The 26,907-nt window shown below is 35.8% G+C and overlaps 1 protein-coding gene across 5 annotated transcripts in view; it reads right to left on the reverse strand.

The window, feature by feature from the left end:
* Positions 1–8,916, reverse strand: part of RNPC3 (RNA binding region (RNP1, RRM) containing 3) — a 31,929-nt gene extending 23,013 nt beyond the window's left edge. For 4 of the 5 annotated variants that reach the window (XR_005215289.1, XM_037826508.1, XM_037826509.1 and 1 more), the window contains exons 1-6: positions 8,419–8,614; positions 6,657–6,704; positions 2,129–2,247; positions 1,123–1,206; positions 598–709; positions 17–85 (exon numbers count right to left, since the gene is read on the reverse strand). Coding sequence is in view for 4 of the 5 variants with exons in the window: in XM_037826508.1 (XP_037682436.1) it covers positions 17–85; positions 598–709; positions 1,123–1,206; positions 2,129–2,247; positions 6,657–6,704; positions 8,419–8,610 (624 nt within the window). In the remaining variant the exon portion in view is untranslated. Of the gene's footprint in view, positions 1–16; positions 86–597; positions 710–1,122; positions 1,207–2,128; positions 2,248–6,656; positions 6,705–8,418; positions 8,615–8,735 lie in introns of those variants that run through there. The other variant, XM_037826511.1, reaches the window with a different exon arrangement.
* Between the last annotated feature and the right edge of the window lie 17,991 nt (positions 8,917–26,907).

A 26,907-nucleotide genomic window follows, 5' to 3' on the forward strand; every position in this document is an offset into this window, starting at 1 on the left:
ATAGGAGCCTTCTTACCATGGGAGGTCGTGCAGTAATCGGTCCAAAAGGTGTGGGCAAATTCATTTTATTCATAAGATGAAGCACCTTAAAGTGATAAAATATTTAAAACCATACAGTATAAAATGATGATTTAACTCGTATCTTATACTTTAGTTACTTAAAACTTTACAGTATTACTACTGATTAATTTTTAGTGCAAAGGAAGGCCCACCTCTTCCCTTTCTAATTCCAGGACGATACTAAAATAAGCTACTGGTATAACTCAAAAGATTAGTTTTCCTAAATGTTTCTCAATTCTACAAACATGATTATTCTCACTACTCAGAAAAGACTACTGCAATGTAAAAACTAATGAAGTATTCTTATATCTTCTTCTCTGATGTTTATAAAATTATGAAACACAGAATTGAACAAAGAAAATAATTTCCTTTACTTGAAAGAAGGAATATTTCATTACCTTTAAAATACTGTAAAATCATTTTTGCCTTTATGGAATTAACCTGATTAATATAATGTATAAGTAGACAATTAGCACAGAAAATAATGTATCAATCTATACAAGCATTTGCTTTAAGACTAAATTATATTCTACTCACCTGTACATAGAACTTAGGCACACTTGCCAAGGCATTTACTATGTTTGCTAGAATTGTGCTTGAAGGTGGCGGATACATATACTTGAGGCATGAATTGAGAGGAAAAGTCAGCCTAAAAGACAACATTTAAAATGCTTATTATTGTTTAATAAGCATTTTGTTTATTAATCATTAATAAGCTTTAATGATTGTTTCATATCCCTCATTTATTTCAAGTAACCTGATATAATACAAGATAACTCAAATGATACATTATGAACAAGTACATCAAAAAGAAAGTTTTCTGAATGCATTAAAGAAAAACCAGATATTTCTTATCAGATCTTATGTTACAGCTCTGTAAATTTTAGAAATGCTTTCTTTGAACAGAAATCAGCAACAATTTAAGCATTTATAGCTCACAATGTTTACTCAACACATTAAAAATATAAATATTAAAATATTCTTATTTTTACAATTATCTCATTTGCATTATATACACACACACAGAACAACAAAAATAATAAATAAAAAAAAATTGTTAACCCATGGTTTGGTGCGATTCCATTTTCTATTGTTAAACAACCAAGATCTTTCTTTTCTTTATCATCTTCCACAGGATCATCAGACCTAGAAAATAAAGAATCGAAGTCAATCTTATCTTTCGAAATAAAGTGAAAAACTGCATACGGAAAGACAAATTATCTTTTCGAACATGGCATTATAAAAATAGTTCCATAGTAAGTAAAACTTCAAAGCATTTTTCAAGCTAAATCAATGTAAAGAAAGGGAAGTAATAATTAACTTTCACTGAACAGCTTCTGTATTCCAGACACTATACAAGGCACTCCATATTTTCATTTACTCTTCACAACAACCCTATGGAGATGGTAGGATTATCCTCTCTGAGCAACTTCAGAGTGCATCAGAATCAACTGGAGCGTTTGTTAAAATTCAAGACTGCCTCCAAAGCCATACCCTCTTACCACCCCAGGTCCCAAGTTTCTGATTCAATAGGACTGGGTAATTCACATAATTTGCTAAGGCCCCATAATTTGCACTTCAAACAAGATCACAGGTGATGCCACTGGTCAGGGGCCCACACTTTGAGAACCACCGAAATAGAGGAAATTTGTGAAGGTTATATAACCACAAAGAGTCACAGCTGGAAACCAAAAGCCAGTCTTTCATTTCAAAGGCCATGCCTATTAATGACACTCTGCTATCTCTAATAGAAGGAATTTATACTGGTTAGCTTTCCTCCATTTAAAGTCAAATGCTTGTCACCCTATTCTCTTCCTACTTCACATTGATTAATTTGAAATATGAAGTCAACAATCAGGTTCCTAACTAAAATTAATGCACAGTTAGAAGCAAATATATAAATATATATATATATATATATATATATATATATAATGTACTAGATTCAATAAAGAGATGTATCATTTACTGTGATTCAAATTACTTACTTGCTAGTCTTAAAACAATCCACTAACAATACCACTGATTAAAAACTTTAAAATATTAGAAAATCTAAATTTCTACATACCTTTTCTTTTTTTCATTGCCTGAAGAGGTACTTGGGGAGTGAACACGATCTTGCTCTTTTGCAAATTCAACAACTAAAGTGTGACCTAAAAGTTTCAGCTGATGGAGTCTTGTCAATGCCTTCAGTTTTAAGAACAAAGGAGTAAACATAAATAAATAAATAAAATAATTGTATCAAAAATGACTTAGAGATATTAAAAATAATTATTTATACATTTTCTTTGTTCACTACTCTTAGCATTCCCTTGGCTATTTCTAACTCATTTCCACTCATTCTGAGCTGTTAAACCTTCATTATTTATTAAACAACTGCCTCCTAGCACTTAGGGAAACCAAAACCTGGTTTTAAATCCAACTCTGTCAATTCCACCTGTATCCAGGGAGCTGAAAAGTGGTTAGAAAAACACACATAAGGAAGCTGTCTGGTCTCACTTTAAATCATGACCACAAACACAAATCTGAAGGTGGCCCTTAGTGATGTCACACAATTATATTACATTCTTAGTTCATTTTCTCTACTAATCTAGAGAATATTTTGTACTTTCTATTCTTTCCTCAGCCTCACAATATTTATCTCCTATTCTCTTAGCCAGGACTTTGTTTCCTGCTTTGAGAAAAATAAAGCAACTAGATGAGAATTTCAGATTCCATCCACAACTCCCACCTACCAGTAGCCATCCACATATTCTACCTTCCATCTGTTACCATATATTAACTATCCATGCTTCTATCTAAATCCAATTGCTTGACTTGTATACTAAATCCCATCCTCTCTCATCTACTCAAAAATTTCTCATCAACTACTCTCTGGAACTGTAGAGTTCTTACTTATACTGGTTGTTTTTTGCCCTCCACTGATCATCCAATAGCTTATGAATATGCTATTTCTCCATTTTTAATAATTTTTTCTCCTATCAATCTCATTTATCAATGATTTCTTTTTTTATTCCTCTTGCAGTAAAACTCCTTAAGAGGTATCTAAACTCTCTATGTATAATTTCTCTCCTTCCATTCAGTCTCGAACCCATTCCAAACAGGCTTATGCCCCCATTGGTCCACTGACATTACTTGTCAGGTCAACAATGAATTCTCCAATGCCAAGCCAATGGTCAGTTCTCAGTCTTAATCTCATGGCACTTAACGTAGATGAACACTCCTTACTTGATGTATTTTCTTCACTTAACTTTAAGACTTAATACTTTTTTAGTTTTCTTCCAACTTCATTGATTTCTACTACTCAATCTTTTTCGCTGGTACCTTCTCAAACTTTTAATGTTGGAATGCTCCACAGTTCTGTTCTCTGTCCTCCTTTCTATTTAAACACATTCTCTTGGCAATCTAATCCAGCCTCATAAGTTTAAATACCACATCTATACTAAAGATTCATCAATTTATAATTCAGCCCAGACCTCTGTCCTAAAGTCCAGAAACATCTATCCAAACTACTGGGTAGTTCTCCTTGGATTGCTAATAAACATCTCAAATTGAACATTTCAGATACTGAAACACTTCTCTTTCCTCCCAAGTGTACTCCACCTGAGGCATTCCCCATTTCAGTTGATGGCAACTCCATTCTTTCAGTTAATTCAAAAACTTTGGAATCATCCTTGACTCTCTTTCTCATATTCCATATCCAAGCTAGCAAGAAATCCTGTTTGTTTTCACATTCAAAACATATCCAGAATCTAAACTTCTTAGCTCCTCCCCTGCTACTACCATGGTCCAAGCAAACATCATCTGTGGCCTGAGTTACCACAATAATCTTTGAACAAATCTCTGGGTTTCTACTCTTACCTTCCTTCAGTCTATTCTCAACACAACAGTCAAAGCTATCCTTTTAAACATAAAACAGATTGTTACTCCTCTAATAAAATACTGCAATGGCTCCCAATTTTATTTAGAGTAAAACCTAAGATCCTTAACAATAACTAACTGACATGTATGATCACTATTACTTCTCTAACCTCACATCCAACTCCTATCCTACCCCCACCCCACCCCAGTGACATTTTGTCTGTTCCAGCCACAGCGGCTTCCTTGAACATGATTGGCTTGTTCCCACCCATAGTCCCTCTGTTCTAGCTGTTCCTCTGACTAGAATGCACTTTTCTCATATATTCCCTTAGCTAACTCCCTTCACCTCTATTAAATCAGTGCTGAAAAATCACCCTAACTATCCCCCGAACTCTCTCCACATGGCTGATCCTATCGCTCTTTTTCTTTATTCCACAGCACTTCGCATCTTCTAAAATATTAAGCTTATTCATTATGGCCTATCTCACCTTTTGAGAATGTGAGTTCCAATGAAGGTAGGGATTTTTGCTTTGCTTGTTGATATTATATCCCCAGACCTAAAGAGGATCTAACAGAGCAGCCACTTAATATTTTTTGAACAAATGGAAATGTAGTCTTAGCTAGGATTATGATTTTATTTTATAATCTTTACGCATCCATATGTGACTCCTTACTTTACTATTCAAACCATGTTTGTATAATGCTTGTTTTAACACATTTCAATAATTTCAAGCCCCTAAATCAACACTAGACCTCTTCATTATCGGTGAACTTTAGAGGCATCTAAACTGAATTGCTTCAACTTTCTTCCTTGCAAAACAGATGTCACGCATTCTCTTATTTTCAAGGACTTATGGCTTCTCCTTTTAGTGTTACTTAATCCACCTACCTATTTCTGGAACTTCCTCTATTCTTGAACATTTCTCTCCCTTTGTTAATCTATCAGTTACCAATATGCTCAAATGCACACTAGCTTGAAAACTACGTCACTGCCACTAACCTCTCATCTCTTCCCTTCACTGAAAACATTTCCAGACACTTCCGCTCCTCCAAGTTAATCTTAACCCTACGGCAATTGTGGTTTTCATTACCATATTTAATTTGTCACATTTTGTACTATATTAAATATATATATATATTGGAAAGAACTTCCCCATATGTTACAAGAATGCATATAATGTAAAAATCTGTAATCTCACCCTCAGAGATAGACACTTTCTGGTGTATAATCCTGCCAAACCTTTTTCTGTATATAAAATAACATGTATACTATTAGTTTTCCAAAAATCCAAGGAAACAACATACACAAGGTTTTGTAACTTCATTCACATACTCTATCTGGGCTATCTTTATAAATATACACCCATTTATCTCATTCTCAAATAGCTGTAGTCCAGTGTATGGGTACACCACTTTTTATTTAAGATATCCCTTCCCCTTATTGAAGCACATTTGCATCATTTCTATTGTTTCACAATAAAAGGTTCTTAATTAATAGACTATGTTCATTCCTCACTTTGTGTCATCATAGGATCTCATTCTTAAAATGATCTTTCTTTGTATCCATGAGTTTTCTCTTCTAGTTCTCCTACTTTCTTTTTAACTGCTCCTTCCCAGTTCTTGCCTGGCTCTTCTTCCTTTGGGCAATCTCAGCCACTCCCTTACTTGAAGAAACTTTCCATTCTTGACCCTGCCTTAGCTCTATGCCCATATTGTTAACAAACGACCACAAAAAAAAACTGTTTCTACAAAAATAGCCCATACTACTCAAAGTTAAAAGATGACATTTGAATTCATTATCTAACTTTGTAATCATCCTCCTAATCATCCACCTACACCTCATGTCAGTGTAAGGAAACAACCCAATAGATCAATACAAAAGTCTTGAACACTTCCTTCTCTCTCAACCCCTACACCTCTAAGAGTCATGAAACTTACAAACTGAATCTCCACCAAGTATCTCATATTTACTTCTTCCATTCTTTTCTTACTGCCTTTTTTAGATCCTTTCTCTTGCCTTGGTCAGTATAACAGCTTTCCATTTAGTCTGCCATACCTCTAATCTATTGCCACATTCAATTCATGACATAAATACCACCAGACATGACTATTAACTGTCTCAAAAGTACCAAATTCATTAGAAAACCTACTAAACAAAATTCAATCCCTCCCTCCTCCAGCCCAAATTTAGACCCAACCTATTTTTCAAGCCCTGTTTCCATACCAACCCTTAGCTCCTGTTCTACTTAGAATGCTCCACGTTTGATGGCTCTACTTAAGTGTTCCCCAAACCTGAAGGGTCCACCTTCCTTTCCTTTACTTTCTAAAATCCAAATAATCATTAAAGGTCTAGCTCCAAGGTCACCTTCTTTGTAAATCATTCCCCAAAATGTTTATACATTATATATATATATATATGGCTTTTAATATTTAAAATATCATGGCTTGTAACAGTTACAGAAATTGAACTTGTTATTTATAATATAAATATAATATGCAAATTATAAATCTATTTTAATTTGCTTTGTAATTAATCCACTATCCTTATGTCAAAATACTTAAGCATTGTAGATTTGCCAACTTTTCCAACCTGACACACCAAATGTAGCCTATTAGGCAAATTCATAAAATACAAATCCTTTTCCTGTTAAAAACTACAGTTTAACATAACTTCGAAGCAAGTATTGGATAATGGAAAACTGTTGATAACTTTAACAGTAAAGAAAAAGTCATACCTTTATAGCTGCTTTTTCATTAGGGAAAGTAGCAAAAGCTGTATGTTTCTGAAACATAATTAAGACACAAATTACTCTCAATATAATTTTACTTTATCATAAAAAGTCTGACATTTTACCAGTAGAGAATGATTTGATGCAAGAATAAAATCATGGGAAAAGATGGAAAATTGAGGTCATTTAGCAGATTACTAACTCCAGTACAGTGGTTTTGAACCTGTTTTGGGTCACAGATTCATTTGTGATGAACAGTGTTGGTGACTGAATCAACCGTCCCACAAAAGGCATGTTCAGGTTCCAACTCTTGGCCCTTTGGGTATAAAACCAGTTGCAAATAGGTTTGACGACAGATGTGTCCACCTGAATAAAGGTGGACCTTAATCCAATATGGCTGAAGTCTTTATAAGCAAAGGAAATTGGATATGGAAGAAAAAGCCCTGGAGAACAGCCAGAAACTGAAGTCAGTAAATCCGGGCCATGAGCATTACCATGTGACAAGACAGCCAAAGGACAAACATTGCTGGCAACCAGCCTCAGAATGCCAGTCTTCATGTAGAAAGCATCATCTTGCTGACACCTTTATTTTGGATTTCTCCTAGACTCAAAACCCTGAGCCAATAAATTCCCATTAAGCCAACCCACTGAATGGCATTTGTTTTAGAAGCTTGGAAACTAATACAAACACCACACAGCCTTTTTCATATAATGGTGTGTACACACACAGCACATTTTACATATATTTTCAAATAGTTCAACAGAAGTTTAAAAACTGTTACCTTGCACAAAAGACAACCCTTAAATCCCCCAAAATAAAAAATTTCTCCCATTTATAACACCTCTAATGATCTTAAACTTTCCTCTACACAGCCCATTACAAAGAATAAAGATATTCACTAACTGAGAAATCATTCCTCAAGGTGCATGCTTCACTTGTTTTGTCCTTGTAATAAGGCTCAATAGAAGCCATCTACTTTGAAATATTTAAAATATGAATGTTAAATTTTTTAAAACCACCAGAAAAGGAGGATAAGTCAAAAGTAAAAGAATCATTATGCTAAGAAAGAGTGCTTGTCAATGCTTACCATATGCTTGAGTAATCACATCACACAATCTAAATTTTATCTAATCTGATCTAAGATGAATTAATTAAGTGTACTTAAACTGAACTACATAGAATACTTTTAACTGTATTTGCTGGTATACCTGACGCTTTTCACTGATCAAAACTGGTCTTTCCTCTAACTCAGTGATTCTCAGGCCAGCTGCATATTAGAATCACTGGGGAGACTTCACAATCCAGTAGAAATTCTGTATCTAATTTACTCAAGTTACTACAGAAACTTCTCAATTCTGATGTTTTAAGACTGGCTTATAAATGCTCGAGTATTTATTTTATTTTAATCCATTGTTTCATAATTCTAAGTGTACCCTGGGTCCAAAGTAATACCCTCAAATTCGGAAGAGTTGTGAGATTCTCAAGGTGGGTCCCAAAAGGGAACATAACCACGCTATTTTCCATTTTTCTGTCTTGCCTTTCTCACTGTCCTTTTCCTCAGCTCTGCGACTAATCTAGGCTTGACCCAATTAACACTTCACTTGGCACTTGGATATTTTGATTAAAATGAGAAAAGATGGGGAAGCTACTACCACTCAAGCGTGTGTTCCCCACACTTTTCTGTATTGGTCCTTCTGTCAGCGCTCCCGCTTCCCGAGCTATGAGCCAAGGGCCTTGGGGGACAGCATGGGAGAAACGCGCCCTTACCAGCCGCCCCTTATCTGACAGGACGCGGACCGACTGCGCCCCGAAGTATTTCAGCAAGTCTTCTTTCTCCTCTGCGGTCAGCTCTGAGGGCAGGTGCCGCACGAGAAGGGTTCGGTCTCCCCGCAGCGGAGAAAGCGAAGGGGAGTTCTGGCAACCTCTGGACATCTGCAGCGGCTGTTCGGGGGCCGCCATTTTCCTAGGAGAAAGCAATAGAGACACGGCAGGAATAAGTCAGAGTGTAAACAGCGGCAGCAACAGAAGCTGTGTAAGAGGCATTTTTCCGCTTCACGCTGAGGATTCTGGTAACACGGAAGTACCGCATAAATAGCTGCTTTCTCGCGAGAACTGCTCAAGGGACGGCTGACGCTTCTTTGGAGAGTCGTTCCACGGAGCGAGAGACGGTGGTACAGTAGTTGTATATCAAAGTGATTTAAATGACAAGTAGCTGCCGATGACATTAAGTATAAAAAATTCGCCCAAGAGAGGCTCGCGGATTAAAAAAGTTAATAAAAGAAAGAACGAGCGATCTAAGCGGAGCGAGGGAAAGAGGGTATAAGCCCAGACAAGACTCACTTATGCGCATGTGCCCCCAGGGATCCTGTTTGGACCGAGAGCTCAGTGGGATGGAAACTCGTTCGCAACGTCCTTAACGCTGGCATTTTGCTAGGGAATCTGACCGGCTGGCAGGTTGAAGAGGGGTGGTTTTAGAGTAAGTGGTGTGTTCTTACAGTCCTGGGATGGTAAAGCCTAAAAGACACCAAGTTCTTTATTCAGCTCAGCAGGGCCTCTGTGGGCAGAAAAACTGTTTAAGGTACAAACAGAATTGGTTTTTTGTTTAATTTCCTTGAATCAGCAGGTTTATAGCAACCTGATAGGCCCTAGCCAGGGTTCATTTAACAGATTTAGCAGCCTCTCCAGAGAGCTTCCCTAATAAAAATAAATATGTAATATATGTATATCCATATTTAATTCTTGTAACAGTGCTAAGAGGTAGGCATTCTTATCCCAAGTCAGCAGTTGGGACACTGATGACAAAGAAATATAGTTACTTGCCACACAGCTACTAAATGGAAATGCTGAAGTTCATTCACCTTGGTAATCTGACTCCAGGTCCACACTTATCCACTAGACCGTTTTGCCTGGTTTCTGAAGGGATTGAAGCAGAGATCATCCCAAGGAAGATCTCAAGAAGAAATGTTTCTCTCACCTCAGACAGGAGGTCCTTGAGAATTCTAGAGAGAGGTATTACTCTAGGTGCAGCTACTACACCGTGGGGGGGTGGGGTGCCTCTTGAGGCAATTTTTATTTGCTGCTGGGTTAGATGTTAAGAAATGAAGCGTAAACAATACAGACAGATCTGCTTAGGAAAATCAGGGAAGGGACAGCCAATAATAAAAAGTAGAAAGACATGGGGGAAAATAACAAGAATGTCAGGCAGTCAGATCATGAAGACCGTTTGTTAGAGGAGCCCTGAGTATCTGAAAAGCATTTGGAAACCAAGGAGATTTTTAAATAAGGGTGTATGTATAAAACATGAAATTTTAGGTTTGTAAATATTATTTTGGTTGCAATGTGAAAAATAAGAATAGAAGCAGGAACACCAGTTAGGCTATTGCAATAGCCAGGGCAAGAGACTCTGCATGAACCTGACACAGTAGAGACAGAGAGAAGGGGCTGGAATTGAGATATGGTTTGGAAGTAGAACTAATATGACTTCCAAATGGATAGGTAAAGAGCAATCCAGGAGAAATTTGGGGTTTCTCAAACTATCCACCATCAAAGTGAATGATGATGTTATTTATTGAACGTGAGCATGAGGTTGGGGTAGCATAGCTAGGTTAGGGATAGTGGCATGAGAGGGGTATATGTATTAAGTCTTAAGTACCTATTCAGAATCCCATGTTTCAAGTAGCCCATTGGATGTGTAAATAGGGAATTCTGGGGAAAGGTCAGAACTGGATCCATATATGGTATCAACTTATATAGTATTTAAATCCAAGGGATGAGAGAGAGTGCAGATAGAGAGAAGGGGGCCCAATATAGATTCCTAGGACATACCAGTGTTTAAAAATTGAGGAAAAGAGAGGAACAAGACAATCCCTGGTCTCTTGGTCTTACATTCTAGTGGTAAAGACAGACTAAAACATGTAAAAAATAATAATAAATGAGAAACTTCGGAGAGTACAAAATGTTTTTGAAAAAAAGTCAAGGTAGTATAATAAACTGTGATTGGATGTGTATGCTATTTTGAACAGTATCCTTTGCAGATTCTCTTTGTCCCTTATGGCATTAAATACTTAGTACATATTAGACATTCTGTAAATATCAGAGTGGGCATACTATTTTAAACACAGTCCTTTGCAGGTTCTTCTCTTTGTCCCTATAGGGAGTAAAATGCTTAGCACATAGTAGATATTCTACAGATATTTATATCTATCTAAAAAATGTATATATAGAGAGTTACATATAAACAGATCAAGATCTGTATATATATATATATATATATATATATATATATATATATATATATATATATAGTGAATGGATTCACTTTAATGTTTACCAGTTGCTGCCTATGGTCAAAGGTTACCACATAGACCATCATGATGGGTTTAATGATCCTTATCTGTCACAACTCAGTGGGATAGAAACATGACAATTTTATTTTTTGTCCACTTAATTGCTTTTAGTTGTACTCAATTAAATATGCCTTATCCTTCCCTTGACAATATCTTGGCTAGATTTCCTAATTTTCTGGTCACTTTCAGTTACTAATAGTCCAAATGTCACTTTCAACTCCATTAATATCTCACCTCTTATCCTGCCCTTATATTAGGATTGACCTAAGGGATAAGAGGGAATTATAATGGATTGTATCTCTTCCATCTCTAGTGGAGGTGGGTATGGTCTGTTTGGGGGCACATGTTTCTCATTCCCTTTTGTTCTAGCCCAGAGGTTCCCAAATGTTCTCCACTCATTGTGCTCTTAGTCTCTCAAATTATTTTTTTCACAGCACACTTAGTTGCCACCTTTTTCTTGTTCCACCCTGATTTTCATGAGGCCCTTCTTTTTTTTTTTTTTTTTTTTGTTAATTTCTTTTTTTTTTATTAAATTCAGTTTTATTGAAATACATTCATACACCATACAATCATCCATGATATATAATCCACTGTCCACAGTATGATAACATAGTTATGTGTTCATCACCACAGTCTGTCTCTGAACATTTTCCTTACATCAGAAAGAACCAGAACAAGAATAAAAAATAAAAGTGAAAAAAAACACCCAAATCATCCCCCCATCCCACGCCATTTGTCCTTTAGTTTTTATCCCCATTCCTCCACTCATCCATACACTAGATAAAGGGGGTGTGATCCACAAGGTCTTCACAATCACACTGTCACCCCTTGTAATCTACATTATTATATAATTGTCTTCAGGAGTCCAGACTGCTGGGTTGGAGTTTGGTAGTTTCAGGTATTTACTTCTAGCTATTCCAATACGTTAAAGCCTAAGAGGTGTTATCTATATAGTGCATAAGAATGTCCACCAGAGTGACCTCTCGACTCCATTTGGAATCTCTCAGCCACTGAAACTATTTCGTCTCATTTTGCATCCCCGCCCTTCTTCTTTATATGATGGCATCAAAAGTAATTTAATAGGATCTATGTTGAAATTGTGAAACAGCTCAAGCTGGTAGTTCACATAATGTCTAGCAGCAAGTATTGCTGGCTTTCCCTCAAATTTTTAAAATACTCCATAGTACCCTTGTAAGTTGGCTGAGACACCTGGACACCTTGGTGCATAATTTGAGAACCATGGATCTAGCTCCCTTTTGGTTTTGTTTTTCTTTGTTGGGTGTTAGGAAGAAGGAAAGCTAATGGTGGTTGGAGTATCTTACTTCATTGACCAGTCATTGGTTCTTTTTCTCATTATGATTCTCTCTGGTTCTGTTGATGGAGGCTGCTGCTAATGTTGTAGTTTTCTTGGTTCAATATTCATCTTTATCCCATCCACCATGATCATGGAGGAACTTCTCAGGCAGCAGTAGTCTTTCTTCCTTTTGTCTGTATTCCCAATACCCCTCACTTGGTCATGTGGCTCTTGGGACATCTCTATTTCACCCTCCTTTCTATCCCTAAACTCGCTGTTTCTTCACATGAAGCTAGGAGAACTGCTAGGGTCGATTTTTGGAAGCCTTGATGAACTAAAATGAGGAAAGGTATTGAAATGTACTTTTTTCTGGCTTTTGATCCCATCAATCCACAGACGAGTTCTTGCTAGAGTCAACAGTTGCCTCCAAATTGCTAAATCCAATGGACTTTTTCAGTTCTCATTTTAACTTCTTGGCAACATTAGATATGCTTGTCTACTTCCTCTTTGAAACACCATTTTCCCTTGAATGGCCTTGCTTCTTAATCTCTGACTTGGGCCTCTTCTCTGAACTCTCCAAGTGTTTACTTGACATCTCCTCCATGTTGTATAGTGAGCATCTGGAACACTGAGTAACCATTTCAAGGTCAACTGCCTTGAAAAAATTTCTTGACTCCCACCAAACTTTGAATAAGTAAGAAATAAACTTTAAATATGTTAAGGGAATTGATAGCTTAGGGTTAATTTGTTACCATAGCAAATCCATTCTATCATGATTAAAAACACACACCTCTATCAATATTTTTTTATCCCAGTAGTTAGACTTATCCAGTTAAAATGTAAATCAGACCCATGTTACTCTTCTTCTCAAACCTCTCCTCTAGTGACTTTTCTCCTCACTCTGAGAAAAAGCCAAGATTTTTTCCTTTGATCTGTAGGACCTTAAATGATCTGGCTACCCCAGTATTGTATCTTTCTGACAATCTATTCTTCTGTCCGTCATTCACTCTTCTATAAACACACTAACCTAGCTATTCTTGAACTCGTCTTACTCATGACCCAGGCCTTTGCACTTGATCTGTTTTTCAGGAATGTTCCCTTTCTAACTCCTTTTTTTGAGGTGTCCAACTGTTCCCTTTATACTAAATTGTCCATTGTCAGTCAACATCATCCCTGCCTCTTCTACTCTCTCCCCTGAATTGCAGGGGCTGAAAGATTGGGGATTAGATTTTCCAGTGTTTTGGTTGTTTGCTGTTGTGTAATAAGCTATCCCCAAACTTTGTAGCTTAAAACAACAGCAATCACAGGTTTTTCCTTTGTCTCAAGGCAGAATTTATGTCTTATACAATTTATTTTCATAGTATTTTTACCTCTGTTATTGAAATCATATATAGATTTCACTGTAATAAATTGTATACGTGTATTTTCTTTATTAATGGGAAGCTCTTTGAAGACAGTAATTGCATATTCATCCTCCAAACATTAACACAGTGACTTACAAATAGATTAATGGTCACTGAATGTTAAATTTAAAACGTTTAGATTAATTGTGCCCATCACTAAAATACGTACTGGCAACCAGGAATCACATCTTCAACAATTTGCATGATGACTTTGAGAAACCAAACTTAATGTTTTTTATGCAGAATTATCTATACTGTTCAAAGATAAAATACCAGTTTTTTCTAACTTACTTATTGAGGGACAGTTATGCATAGATCCCACATGTAGTAATTTGTAGATTTATTCCCTACCTTTAAATAACAATAAAGGTAGGGTTTATGTGAACTTTTGGCTATTGCAGGAGTAATCAGTCTTCTAGAAATGGGTCATGACTTCCTTATGTCTGCTGTTCTGGCATGAAATCAGAGAAGATAATGATTTAACAGAAAGATCCCTGTTATAAAATATTTCCTTGACTCCATTAATAAATAGGAATCCATTTGGTTAGTATGCACATTTTTAAAGCATATATGTAACCTGGAAGATTATTTTATATATATATAAGCTTAAAAATATTTATTAATCAATTGAAAGGAATTAAAATGTATTAAATATTTCAGAAGATGCCTAGAGAAAATGCTTCAATAGTATAAAGGGGATACTCTCCCTTATAACATATAAAAATAAGTTCCAGGCAAATGCCAGACTGTCAGAAAATAGGCATTTCTAAAAGATTTTGTGAAAGAAAGACAAGTAAATCAGTGGAAAACGGTGCAAAGGTTATAAGCAGGTAATTTTCCAAAATAGAAATCTAAATCGGCCGTTAACATATGAGAAGATGTTTGACCTCACTAGTAGTTAGGGAAATGCCAATTAAACCCCACAAGAAAATACTGATTCTCGATTATTGGACTTTAAATCATTTTACGTAGCTGTAAACTCTCATGCTGGTATACATGTGTTCTAGTTTGCTAATGCTGCTGGAATGCAAAACACCAGAGATGGATTGGCTTTTACAAAAGGGGGTTTGTTTGGTTACACAGTTAAAGTCTTAAGGCCATAAAGTGTCTGAGGTAACACATCAGCAGTCGGGTACCTTCACTGGAGGATGGCCAATGGTGTCCGGAAAACCTCTGTTAGCTGGGAAGGCACGTGGCTGGCATCAGCTCCAAAGTTCTGGTTTCAAAATGGCTTTCTCCCAAGACATTCCTCTCTAGGCTGCAGTTCCTCAAAAATGTCACTGTTAGTTGCACTTGGGATATTTTTCCTGTCAGCTTCTTTGGAGCAAGAGTCTGCTTTCAGTGGCCATCTTCAAACTGTCTCTCATTTGCAGATCCTGTGCTTTCTTCAAAGTGTCCCTCTTGGGGCATTCAAACTGGCACAACTGTAAAGGCAAATTTTTAAAAAAAGATTTTGGAAAGGTAAACTGTACTGGTTTGTATATATTAAGTCCCCCAGAAAAAGCCATGTTCTTTGATGCAATCTTGTGGGGGCAGACCTATTAGTGGGGATTAAGTTGGAACCTTTGGACTAAGTTGTTTGCGTGGAAATGCACCCTAATTGGATAGTTTCCATGGAGGTGTGGCCCCGCCCATTCAGTATGGGCTTTGATTAGTTTACTGGTGCAAGCTTGCTACAGCCAAGAGGGACACTTCGAAGAACGCACAGAAGCTACAGATGAGAGACAGTTTGAAGACAACTGTTGAAAGCAGACTGTTGCTCCAGAGAAGCTAAGAGAGGGCAAATGCCCCAAGAGCAACTGAGAGTGATATTTTGAAGAGGAGCTGCGGCCTAGAGAGGAGCATTCTGGGAAAAAGCTATTTTGAAACTAGAGCTTGGAGCAGAGACCAGCCACATGCCTTCCCAGCTAACGGAGGTTTTCCAGATGCCATTGGCCATTCTCCAGTGAAGGTACCCGATTGTTGATGCTTTACCTTGGACACTTTATGGCCTTAAGACTGTAACTGTGTAACCAAATAAACCCCCTTTATAAAAGCCGATTCATTTCTGGTGTTTTGCATTCTGGCAGCGTTAGCAAACTAGAACATAAACCTTCATATTAATTCCAAAGAAATGTACATATGCCGTTTGACACTGCTATCCTGCTTTTCAGAAATAAAAACATCTGTATGTATCTAATTTTTCAAATGGTTGAATTAGCTGGATCTAATGGAATTACAAAAAAAAAAAAAGGCTTTTTTTTTCTTCAATTAACAGCTTCAAATATGCTTTTATTGACTCTGCCATATCCTTTAGCTTTCTTATTAATTTTGATTTTAAAAACAATCTGTTATTGATAATTAAGATTCATTTTAAGTCCAAGTTACTAATCTCACATCAAAGCTTGTACTCTCTCTAAGCTCAGATAGGGAAACTGCTGTGAGTACCATGGCATAGTCTTTCCTTAGGCTGTTCCTTTACCTCCTTTTCTTCCTGCTTCAGGCTCTACTGGGAAAATTGGTAGTTCTTTCTTGTGGATGTTCATGACCTCTGTCATGGCGGGCATCCAAATACATGGGGTGCTTTGGTGGTCCTTAAGAGGGCCCTGCAGAATCTCTGCCATGCAGTTTCATGATACTGGCAATATGCTCTCCGACCCATCCCTTAGGATTCCCCTTCAGGTCCAACCCCAGGAGATAGCTTCTCCAGGGTTACCAACAAGTAACCCTTTTGGCTAAGGTACTGTCCGCATGGAGAACATCCAGCTTCATACAGTGATTTGTTGGTTCTGACTGTTCAGTACTTTCGAGGAAGGCTCAAAGCTCTTTGACAAGCTCACAAGGGGCCTGAGCATAAAACAGTTTGTCTCCCACTAACCTCTGTAAGTGACTCTGCTCTCCTCCTCATATTCCAAGAAGGCATGCTGATGCTTTGGAGCCTTTTTAAGTTGAACTTAAAAGTTTAAAGCAAAACTAGGGTTTTAAAATTGAATTTTAATAAATCTAATATTAATGTTAAGAGTTATTGCACTATACACAGTAGTATAGCCCTCCAGAAACTTCTTTTGTTAATTAACTTCAGTGACACAGTAATGAAAAACTTTTGCTTTCTAAAATGTAGACTATGAGAAATTTTGTGTTCTGAAATCATGTTATTGAGATAATTATCGACACTGTTGCCTGGAGATTTGAGCTATATGGACATTTCAACAATGAAGCAGCCTCAATTTTCTATGAAGGTTCAGAGCTTCGGAAAGTGGATTTTCAGAAATGAGGATCCACATTCATCTTAACTTTGTAGTTTCCAAGGGAAAAGGACCCTAAACCCACTTCTCAGCCTAGGCCTGATTGCTAACACAGCTTTGCTTTGCTTCAAGCCTATCACAGAACTGCTACATATAAATTTCACCTACACCCATCTTTTCCCCAAACCAGTAACAGAACTAGGTCTTCTTCTCTTTGGTGAAATGCCCCACATTCCTCTGGGATGTAGTCTTTCTTGCTGCAGTAAAATAGGATGTTTCTCTTTTGGTCTTTGAAAGGGTTTTATCAATAGTTTCTGAATAATATTTCTGTGCCCAACTGACACTCTAAAGGATGGTAAAAAGACACCAGACCACATTGACAGATGGAAACCAGCGTGGAACTGAGTTGTTATAGGTCTCTCCTGAAAGCTAGGTAAGAAAGCAGAGAGGAGGGGAAGAAAAGAAAAAATAAATTAATAAAGGAAAGAAATTAATTTTTATATTCTTAATCCTTTTGAGTTCCTCCATTATTTGACTCTAATTCATGTTTTGCCCTTATATTCACTTATGCTACAGCCAAGTATAACTATTTATTCTTTCTTGAAGAAATATAGACATATTCCTGTCTATATATCCTTAGAAATAAATATATATACCATCCCCCTTAAGGATGGTTTTCATGATCCTTGTCTAAATATGACCTTCCTTCGATTTCCTATGTACTTTGTACCTTCTTTTATGACACAATTTCCTTTCTTTGTTATTTGTAGTTTCAATTTAATTGATTATCAGAATGTAAGCTCTTTGTGAGAGGGAGTATGTATGTGTGTGGTTTAATTTTTGGATTTTCCCAGTGACTAGCAGATTTTCCAATAAATAACAATGGAAGGAAAGATAAATGCTTCTCTTTTCTCATGCCACATATCTAATTGATCAGTAAATTCAGTGAGGTCTACCAACAAACATATTCCAAATGATACCATTTTTCATCACATCCCTTGCTACTCCCCACCTTCAGTCTACTTTATCATTATCTCTTAACCTGAAATGTTATAATAACCTTCTGATCAGTTTACTTGATTTAATTCTAAACACTCTACACTCGTTTCTTCACAGTAACCAGTGTAATCTTTTAAAAACATAAATCATGTTACTTCCTTGCTTGAAAACTTCAGTTGGTTTTCTATCAGAGTTAGAACAAAAATCTAAAGTCCTTTTACCATCCTGTAAAGTCTATCTGACTACATATCCTACTGTTCTGCTTCTTGTTCACTCCCCTTAGTCATTCTGGCTGTGGGGATGGGGTGGAGATGGAGGTTGTAGGAATATAATGAAAAAAAAAAAATCTCTTCTAATGGCCTTTGCACTTGCTCACCCTCTCTGTAACATTCTTCTTCCAGGTGTTCACATACCTCACATTTTTATTTAGATGCCCTTTCCTCAGAAAGAAGTTCCATGACTTCTCTGGAAATAGTGCCCATCCTCACACACCCATCACTCTCTCATCATTCACTCTGGTTTGTTAATTTCTTGGTATATAACAGCCCAGAAATTATGTTATGTTCTAATGTTTGAATGTATTTATATATGTGTTTATGATATGAGCTCCATGAGTTTAGAGTCATTGTCTTGTTCACTAATTTAATCAGAGGTCAAAATAGTACCTGGCACATTGTAGGTACTCAGTAAACATTTGTTGAATGAATGAATGGGCAGGTAAATGACTGAATGAATGATTGGTTGTCAGCATATATTTATCTTGCTTGCATTTATCACAGTTTCAGTATTACATTCAGAGACAAGGGTTAAAAGCAGAGATTTTGGAGCCAAATTGACTGGGTTTATCTTCCTGCTTTGCTGTGTGGCCTAGGGGAAGTTTTCTAATCTGTAAAATGGAGATAATAATAATATCTACCTCATAGGGTTGCTATGAGTATTAAATGAATTAATTTGGAATAGAGTCAGTACAATGCAAGTGTTAGATCTTATTACTGTTTTTACATTTAACTGATGATGAGTTGTGGGAAAATAGACTTTTGGAAACTTTATTCATTGTCACCCATCTTGTATGTCCTAGCTCAGCTCATAATAAGAACTCTATCAATATTTGTTGAATTAAAAGAAAAAATTAGGATTTAAGTTTTGAACTAATACATTCATGTTTGTGTATACTGAGTGCATCCCCATATTCTCTAGTTACCAGCCAATCCCCATATTCTCTAGTTACCAGCCATTGTCACTAGATGGCAAGCTCATCCTAGGTAAGGCAAAATGTTGCTGGCAATAAGCCCTCATAAATTGAAGAATCAGAACTCAAGGCAGAGAGAAATGTCATTTATGTGCATTTTAGGCTGGTAGAGTGATAAGAAGATGAAAGTCTAGTCATCAAATAAGAATTGACTATTTTAATTCCTCTTCATTCCATTATGTATTTCAATTTCCTGATAACCTCATCTTTTGCTTAATGATTTTTGCATGTCATAAATATTTTAGCATTTCTGTTGTTTCACTGAACCCTTGCTACTATTTAAAAAAATATTTAGAAAGGTCTCTTAAAATACTCATTTTTAACAAGAGTTTTGTAATTCTTTGAACCTGAAACCCTTACCTTCTTGCTTAAAAATATATTTCACTTTGGGCTGGGATGCAGGTTACCCTTTATCTTATACCCTCTATTCTCCATTCTTGAGCAAGAACTTTCTCTTTACTTTGATTATAGATCAATCTATTTACAATGAAGTGAAACACATTCCTTTTTTGTTCTCTTCCAACTCTCAATGTACCATCTGGGGAAAAGGAACCATTAGGTTCAGTGCTATCATGCCTGCCTAATTTCACCTTTGTTTAGTGAAAGTATTTAAAGACTTATCTGATTAAAAAAAGAAAAAGAAAAGAAAACGTTGAGGAAACTTCAAATTAGATAATCGAAATTGTTTGATTCTGGAAATTAGTTTTTTAAATATCAATTCATTATAATTGTTTAAAAGAGCCAGAATGTGAGCATGTAAAAATGAATAATAGTACTTTAAGACAGTGGTAATAGTTTTCATTACAGTAATATTTAGAAAGTATATTTACTGTCATTTATTTTTTGAAAAATTAGCCACTGAATAAAGTTGACTTAGAAAAATAAGACAGTATTTTTAATATCATTTGCTGCTTTTGTGCTTGAATGTGACATGTTATTAACTAAAAGAAAGGAATTTAGTTAATTTTCTTTCAATTGCTAAAGAAAATATTTTTTCCTTCCTTCTCTCTTCATAGTATACTAAGAAAGGTGATGATTGCTTCATCCTCTAATCAATATGATTAGAATGGCTTAAAATGAATAGAATATAAATTGTTTAATTGCTGACTGAATTTTTTTTGTAGTTAACCAAAATCTAGCTAGGATGCTACCATTAGTAATGTTGGCAGGGATTCAGACAGCACTGACAGTCTCTCAAGTTAAATGACTCAAAGTGGAATGACAGGAATTTCTTTAATCACAGGAAGACTTGTAGTATGACCTTTTGCATTTACTCTACCTTCTCTCCATTCCCCCCCACACCATTCCCAACATCTCTTTCAAACCTGACCCATAAAATTCATTTTATATCCAACTTGAGAGAGTATCCAGAAAATGAGCTATTACAGTGAGAAGGCATCTTCTGAGTAATTTTTTCAACTATATTACTGTTCCACAAATATTCTAGACTTGGTCACCCTAAGAACTTACATTTATAAAAATAACTACAACTTAGTAGAAATTATGCATTACTTTTTTTGTTGAAATTCTGTACTGATTAGCAAGTGGAAGAATAAAAATTCCACCAACTATTGGTATACTCAGTTAATTTAGTAGAATTCCTTTTACTCCTTTCTCTACCTATATTATATACATGTATTTATAAAACTTGAATATTACCATTCATCTTGCTTTGTAATTTTTTAGCAATGATTGTGAACATCTATTTGTGTAATATACATTGTTCTTCAAATCAAGTTTTATAGGATCCCAGTGCATGGATTTAACCAACCCCTTTATTCTTTTTCTTTATTACATTTTAAAATATAGTATTTAATAAGTATAAAAGAATGTATGTAAAACAAATGTTATACAACCTAATAATAACCTAATGAACACCCAAGAAATCCCCCCATTCACTTCCAAACTAGAACATTGCCTACAAATATAAATCTACCTATCTCATTGCCTATAACATTTTATCATTGTATGTATTTATGGGTTCATACTGACTTCTTCAAACAATAATCTGAATTCCTAGTCTGTGTTATTTCAGAAAGCTTGATTTGAAAAATTATCTTCATTCAATGCTTGCATGTTCTACAAATTTGTCTTGGTTGAAAATTGAGATCTTAGCTCCTTACTCTTGTTTAATGTTGCCCTCCCTTGCCACTTACAGGTGTGGCAACAGTGCTCCACGTATGGATGTAGGCACATTCCTTAATTTCTCCCCTTCCCCTGCCTCAGTATTTAACAAGACTATACTGAAGACTTTGGAAAAATAGAGGAGAGTTTCAATATCACTTTTAAAAATTGGTTAAAGCCCAAAACAAGTTTAGCCCCTCAGTGCGGGTCAGTGGATACCCTGCTGTCAACTTTTCTGCTTAGCATCTTATGTCAGAGAGGTCATCTCTTATTATTAAAAGAGGAATACTTTTGAGGAAGTCTCTTCTCCTTAAAACTGAGGACTCCATTCCAAATTCTGTCCTGAATCTTCCTCCTTCCAAGATGACTGACAGTTGGAGTTCCAAATGCCTTTGAAAAACCTTGGTTCTACTAAGATGAATTAGTAAAGAGCCACCAGGGAACATCCATCAAAGCACACGCACCAGGGTATAATGATCATTCTACATTGGCATATTTCCCAGTGTAGAATAATGCCATGTGAGGGAGTTACAACTGAAGAGGCCAAGTTGGGCTCCAGCAGTTTTGGTTCTGCCACTTTACAGTCTCTTCATCTGCTTCAGGTCAATTTTTGCTTTCTTGCCTTCATCTAGCCTCTTTTTCTGACCTATCCCTTGTGAATAATTGTTTGAATAAGTACAGGCAGAAAGATAAGTAATCACATCTCCCCAAAATAAATAACAATTTTCAGTAACATTATCTTAATCCAAATTTAACAAAAATTTATTTTCATAAAGAAAAAAAACATCAGTTCAACTCCCCTCACGGTGAAGAAAGCCATTAACAATATTATGCAAAAACAGCTAACCCTTCATCTTTTTAAACATTTCCTTCCAGAACAAAAGCTTTGCTTTACTTTTCCATAACCAAATGGCTTATTAAAGTGATTTTTCTTCACTTTTAGAAAAAAAGGAAAGACTAGCTTAATTTAAAGTGGCAACTTTTCTCTGCTCTACTATTCAAGTTTTAAAAAGACTTAACTGGTTTTAAATAACTAGTTTCAGATAGCTTCGGCTAGATTGTTTAGTATACTATTAAGTCAGAGAAAACAGATAATTCTTAATATTGAGAACAATTCCTTATTCTCTTTTGAGTAATTCTTAAAATATACCTAATAAATAGAAGGGTAGCTTCTAGTTAATATTTACCAAATGGATGACTAGTCAGTAGAGTTTGCAGTAACATTTCGGTTATCTAGAATTAAGCAAACTGACAGCCTATTCTATTTGAAATAAAGCCTAGCAAAACATGAAATAATTTGCAGACATCTCTGATCACTCAAAATAAATGTCAGAAAGTCAATGCAATAAAGCTTATCCCATTATTGGGAACTCACTTCCCATTATTTCTTAGCCATGAGGTTTGGATCGTATTACCTCACCATACCTCAAGACTGGATCCATATTGGCTTAAAGCAATAATGATCTGGTTCCTGAGCTTGTTTCAAGGATGAGCAGTTGAGCTGGTCTATCAAAGTACACTTGAGGACTTTTGCTGTGAATTCCAAGGCAGATTCTTTCACTGAGCTTGGTGTATGAGGGTGAGTGATTAGGAACTAGGAAGCCATTTTGTTAATCAAAGACGGCCTAAAATCAGAGCCAATCCAAAGGGAGTAGAGCCAGGAAATGGATCCTAGTGAATTTCTGTTTCTGTCATAAGAAGTAGATCTATCTCTATATTGTTCATTTATGTAAGCCATTCACTCTCCTTTTTGCAGCCTCCAACTTGGTTAGGTTTTCTGTCACATGCAACCAAAACACAGATGTTTTTTATTCAGTATACATTTTTAGTTCGTGAACTCAGCTTTGTGTTTTTCAAGCATTTCCAAGCATGTCTTACTTTTTAATGTATCTTTCATGTAGTAACTGCTCAATTAATATCTATTGAATGAATGTATAAAACAATTAAGGGCATTAAAATTAAGTAGGAAAAACTCTGGATTTTTATTGCCTGAAATATTTGTTAATTGAAGAAAAGCATATTTATGGTTAAGGTAGTGAATTACATATAGGCCATAAATGGGTAAGGACAAAGTCCTATAATCAACTTTGTGACCACTTCTCTGAATCACTTCTCTGAACCTTATCTATAAAATATAAATAACCATACCATCAAGCTTAATATTTGCTGTGAGGATTTAATGAAATAATGTATGTAAAGTGCGTGTAAGAGCTCAGTGAATGTTAGCCACTATTGTTATAATGAATGCCATATTATCAATTTCAGTGTAATTTAATAATGCTGATTTATTACTAGGTTGTTATAATTTAAAAAAATTGTTGAAAGCTAAATTGTAGTTAAATTTGATATTATCCTATCTAGTCAACTTTATATTTTATTAAGTAACCAGTTATCAGATTTTCACATCAAATTATTTAAGAATATTCAGCTATACTAATTTCTTTATAGCAGGTTAGATGTATTAGGACAGAACTAGAATTAAAGGTATCGGCCTGAGAATCAATAACATTTTAGTAATAGAAGAGTAAGAAAGCAATTTATTGAAAATCTTAACTTCTGCTAAGTAAAAATCAAGAGTTTGAAAAACATCTCATTATGACTTTTCCAATTAGAAAATTCTGCTATATTTTCCATACAATCAGTGCAAAAACTAATGAAATAAACAATAACTTATCTAAATTTACATAGTTCATGTGCTTAAACATATTAATTTCATGCATTTTTTATTTTATGCATAAAGTACATATCAGAAAACTAACCAAGAAATGAGCACTGTATTTGTACCATTAACCTGCTATCTTGATTTTTTTTCTTTTGAGTTCTTATACCTAAGATAGTTCCTATACCTACTACAGTAATTCCAGGACTATCTGAATCACCTGGGATGCTTTTTAAACTATAGATTAAAATGATTCTAACTCATTCTGTTATGTGTTTTCAAGCCCATATCAGAACCTGTACCACCATACTCCCTTGGAAGGAGACCTGAGAATCTACCTTGTTAACAAATGCCCATTATGATGCATAAGCAGGTTCAAAGTCTTAGTTTTCCATGGAACGTAAACAAAACAACCTATTAGTTGCTGTTACTTGTCACTATATTTAACTTTAATAAAGTCAGTCTACAAAATCATATTCTTTATTACTGTGTTCAACAAAATAAAAAGTAATCCACCAAAATTGGTACTGAGAATTTAATAAAGGGTTTAATTGATGTATCCATATATTTATATCACAAATTAATTATGTGAAAATACAGCAAAATGGCATAAAAAGGATAACTAAATACTAAATAAATATTAGTCAGGGCTATTATCATTATTATCTTTTGGTCCAAGGAATCTCTTAGACCTCTCAAGGCTGTAGGAATTAGTGTGCTGTATATTAATATTACATATTAATTAATGTGTTCCCTTCAAAACATACTGCCTGTCACATGATAGGGACTAAACACATATTTATTTATATTTTAATATTTATAGGAAATTAGGTTTTGTTGATTTTTTTGCTTGTCTGGTAGGTTGAATCATTTGTTTCAATTCTTTCTTCCCTCTCTGTAATCATTTACTATGTAACTGTTCTAGTTTGCTAATGCTGCCAGGATGCAAAACACCAGAGATGGATCAGCTTTTATAAAAGGTTTATCTAGTTACACAGTTACAGTCTTAAGGCCATAAAATGTCAGCAATCGGGCACCTTCACTGGAGGATGGCTGAAGGTGTCCAGAAAACCTCTGCTAGCTGGGAAGGCACATGGCTGGCGTCAGCTCCAAAGTTCTGGGTTCAAAATGGCTTTTTCCCAGGATGTTCCTCTCTAGGCTGCAACCGCTCTTCAAAATGTCCCTCTCAGTTGCTCTTGGGGTGTTTGTCCTCCCTTAGCTTCTCCAGAGCAAAAGTCTGCTTTCAGTGGCTGTCTTCAAACTGTCTCATCTGCAGCTACTCTTTCAGCTTCTGTGCATTCTTCAAGGTGTCCCTCTCGGCTGTAGCAAGGTTGCTCCTTCTGTCTGAGCTTATATAGTGCTCTAGTAAACTAATCAAGGCCTGTGCTGAATGGGTGGGGCTGCACCTCCATGGAGACTGTCCAATCAGAGTCATCACCCACAGTTGGGTGGGTTGCATCTCCATGGAAACACTCAAAGAATTACAATCTAATTAACACTGATACATCTGCCCACACAAGATTACATCAAAGATGATGGCATTTGGGGGCCGTAATGCATTCAAACTGGCACAGTAACCTTTCAATTAATTTCTCCCACAAAATAAGGAGTATACTTCCTAATCCCTTGATGTTGAGCTCAATAATGTGACTTGTCTTGGTCACTGGGATTTTAGAAGCTAGGATGCGTTGTGCTTGTTCTATCAGATTTGCCTTCTAGCTCTTTGCCATCATTGTTAGAAGAATATGCCCTTGCTGGCTTTTGGCTCTGGGAAGAAAATAAGAAATATGTGGTATAGAGCCACCCCAGCAAATCCAAAGATGTGTGTGAAATGAGCACTTTTATATTCCTCTGAAACTTTTTGGCAGTTTTAATGTATCAAGAGCCAACTGATAGAATTCAATTCCCCTTCCTTTACAGTGTTTTTAAAGGCATCTCTTCCAGAAAATATTACCATTGTGCTGCTCTTTTCTCTAGGCTGGAATAGATGCCTCTGCCTCTGCTCGTATCCCTGTACTGCTCTCGCCATATCTTTATCACTGAACTGACCACATTATAATAGAATTACCTTTACCTTTGCTATTTTTGCCAGGCTACCTTTCTAAAAAGCAATAAGTGTATCTTAAAATATTTTTGAAAAAAGTTGTAACTAGCACATAATACGAGCGAAATAAGTATAGAATAAACTAATTTATGATAATAAGTCCAATAAGCAAAGTGAAGTTGCATTCACTTTGGGATGGTATAATAAGATCTTTTGGTAGATTAACTTAGTGGTCCCAGTTTTCACCTCCCTAAACAGCTTTATGTATCTACATCCTTGTTATTTCTTATGGTGGGCAGGAAATACTTCTCCAGCCCTTGAATTTCAGTTTGAACATACAACTAGCATTGGCTTGCAGACTGTTAGCAGACATGACATAAATGAAGGCCTGAAAAATGCTGCAGTCAAGCTTGCCCTTTTGTGCTTCTGTTACTGTCATGTGAATAGCATGTTCTAGGTAGCCCCTGGTCCCACTGGCCCAAGAAAGACACTTGGAACAGACCTGAACCTAACCTCTAGATTGGGTCAAGCTCAGCCTCAATCAGCCAACCCTTAATCAGCACACAAATGTGTAAGAATAACTAATTGTTGTTTTATGCCTCTAAGTATTGGGAAAGTTTGTTAAAGCACAATCACGGCAATAGATGTTCATCACTGATATTCATCTATTTATCTTCATCTATGAAGATATTTTTCATATGCTAACTTAATGAATAAACCAGAAAGTTTATTTTGTTTCTACACAGAAATTTTCCAGTACTTGTGAATTGTCATAATCAATCAAAATGAATCTAGTATGCCTTATGACATAAAGCAAATTCTTATCGACAGAATTGAATTATACCACCATAATAGCAGATAAGTGCTGCAGTTTTATTTAATTTCAAGCTTCGAAGTGCGTTATGTAGTTTTTC

The sequence above is a fragment of the Choloepus didactylus genome, chromosome 2 (genome assembly GCF_015220235.1).
Source record: "Choloepus didactylus isolate mChoDid1 chromosome 2, mChoDid1.pri, whole genome shotgun sequence".
NCBI classification, from domain to species: domain Eukaryota; kingdom Metazoa; phylum Chordata; class Mammalia; order Pilosa; family Megalonychidae; genus Choloepus; species Choloepus didactylus.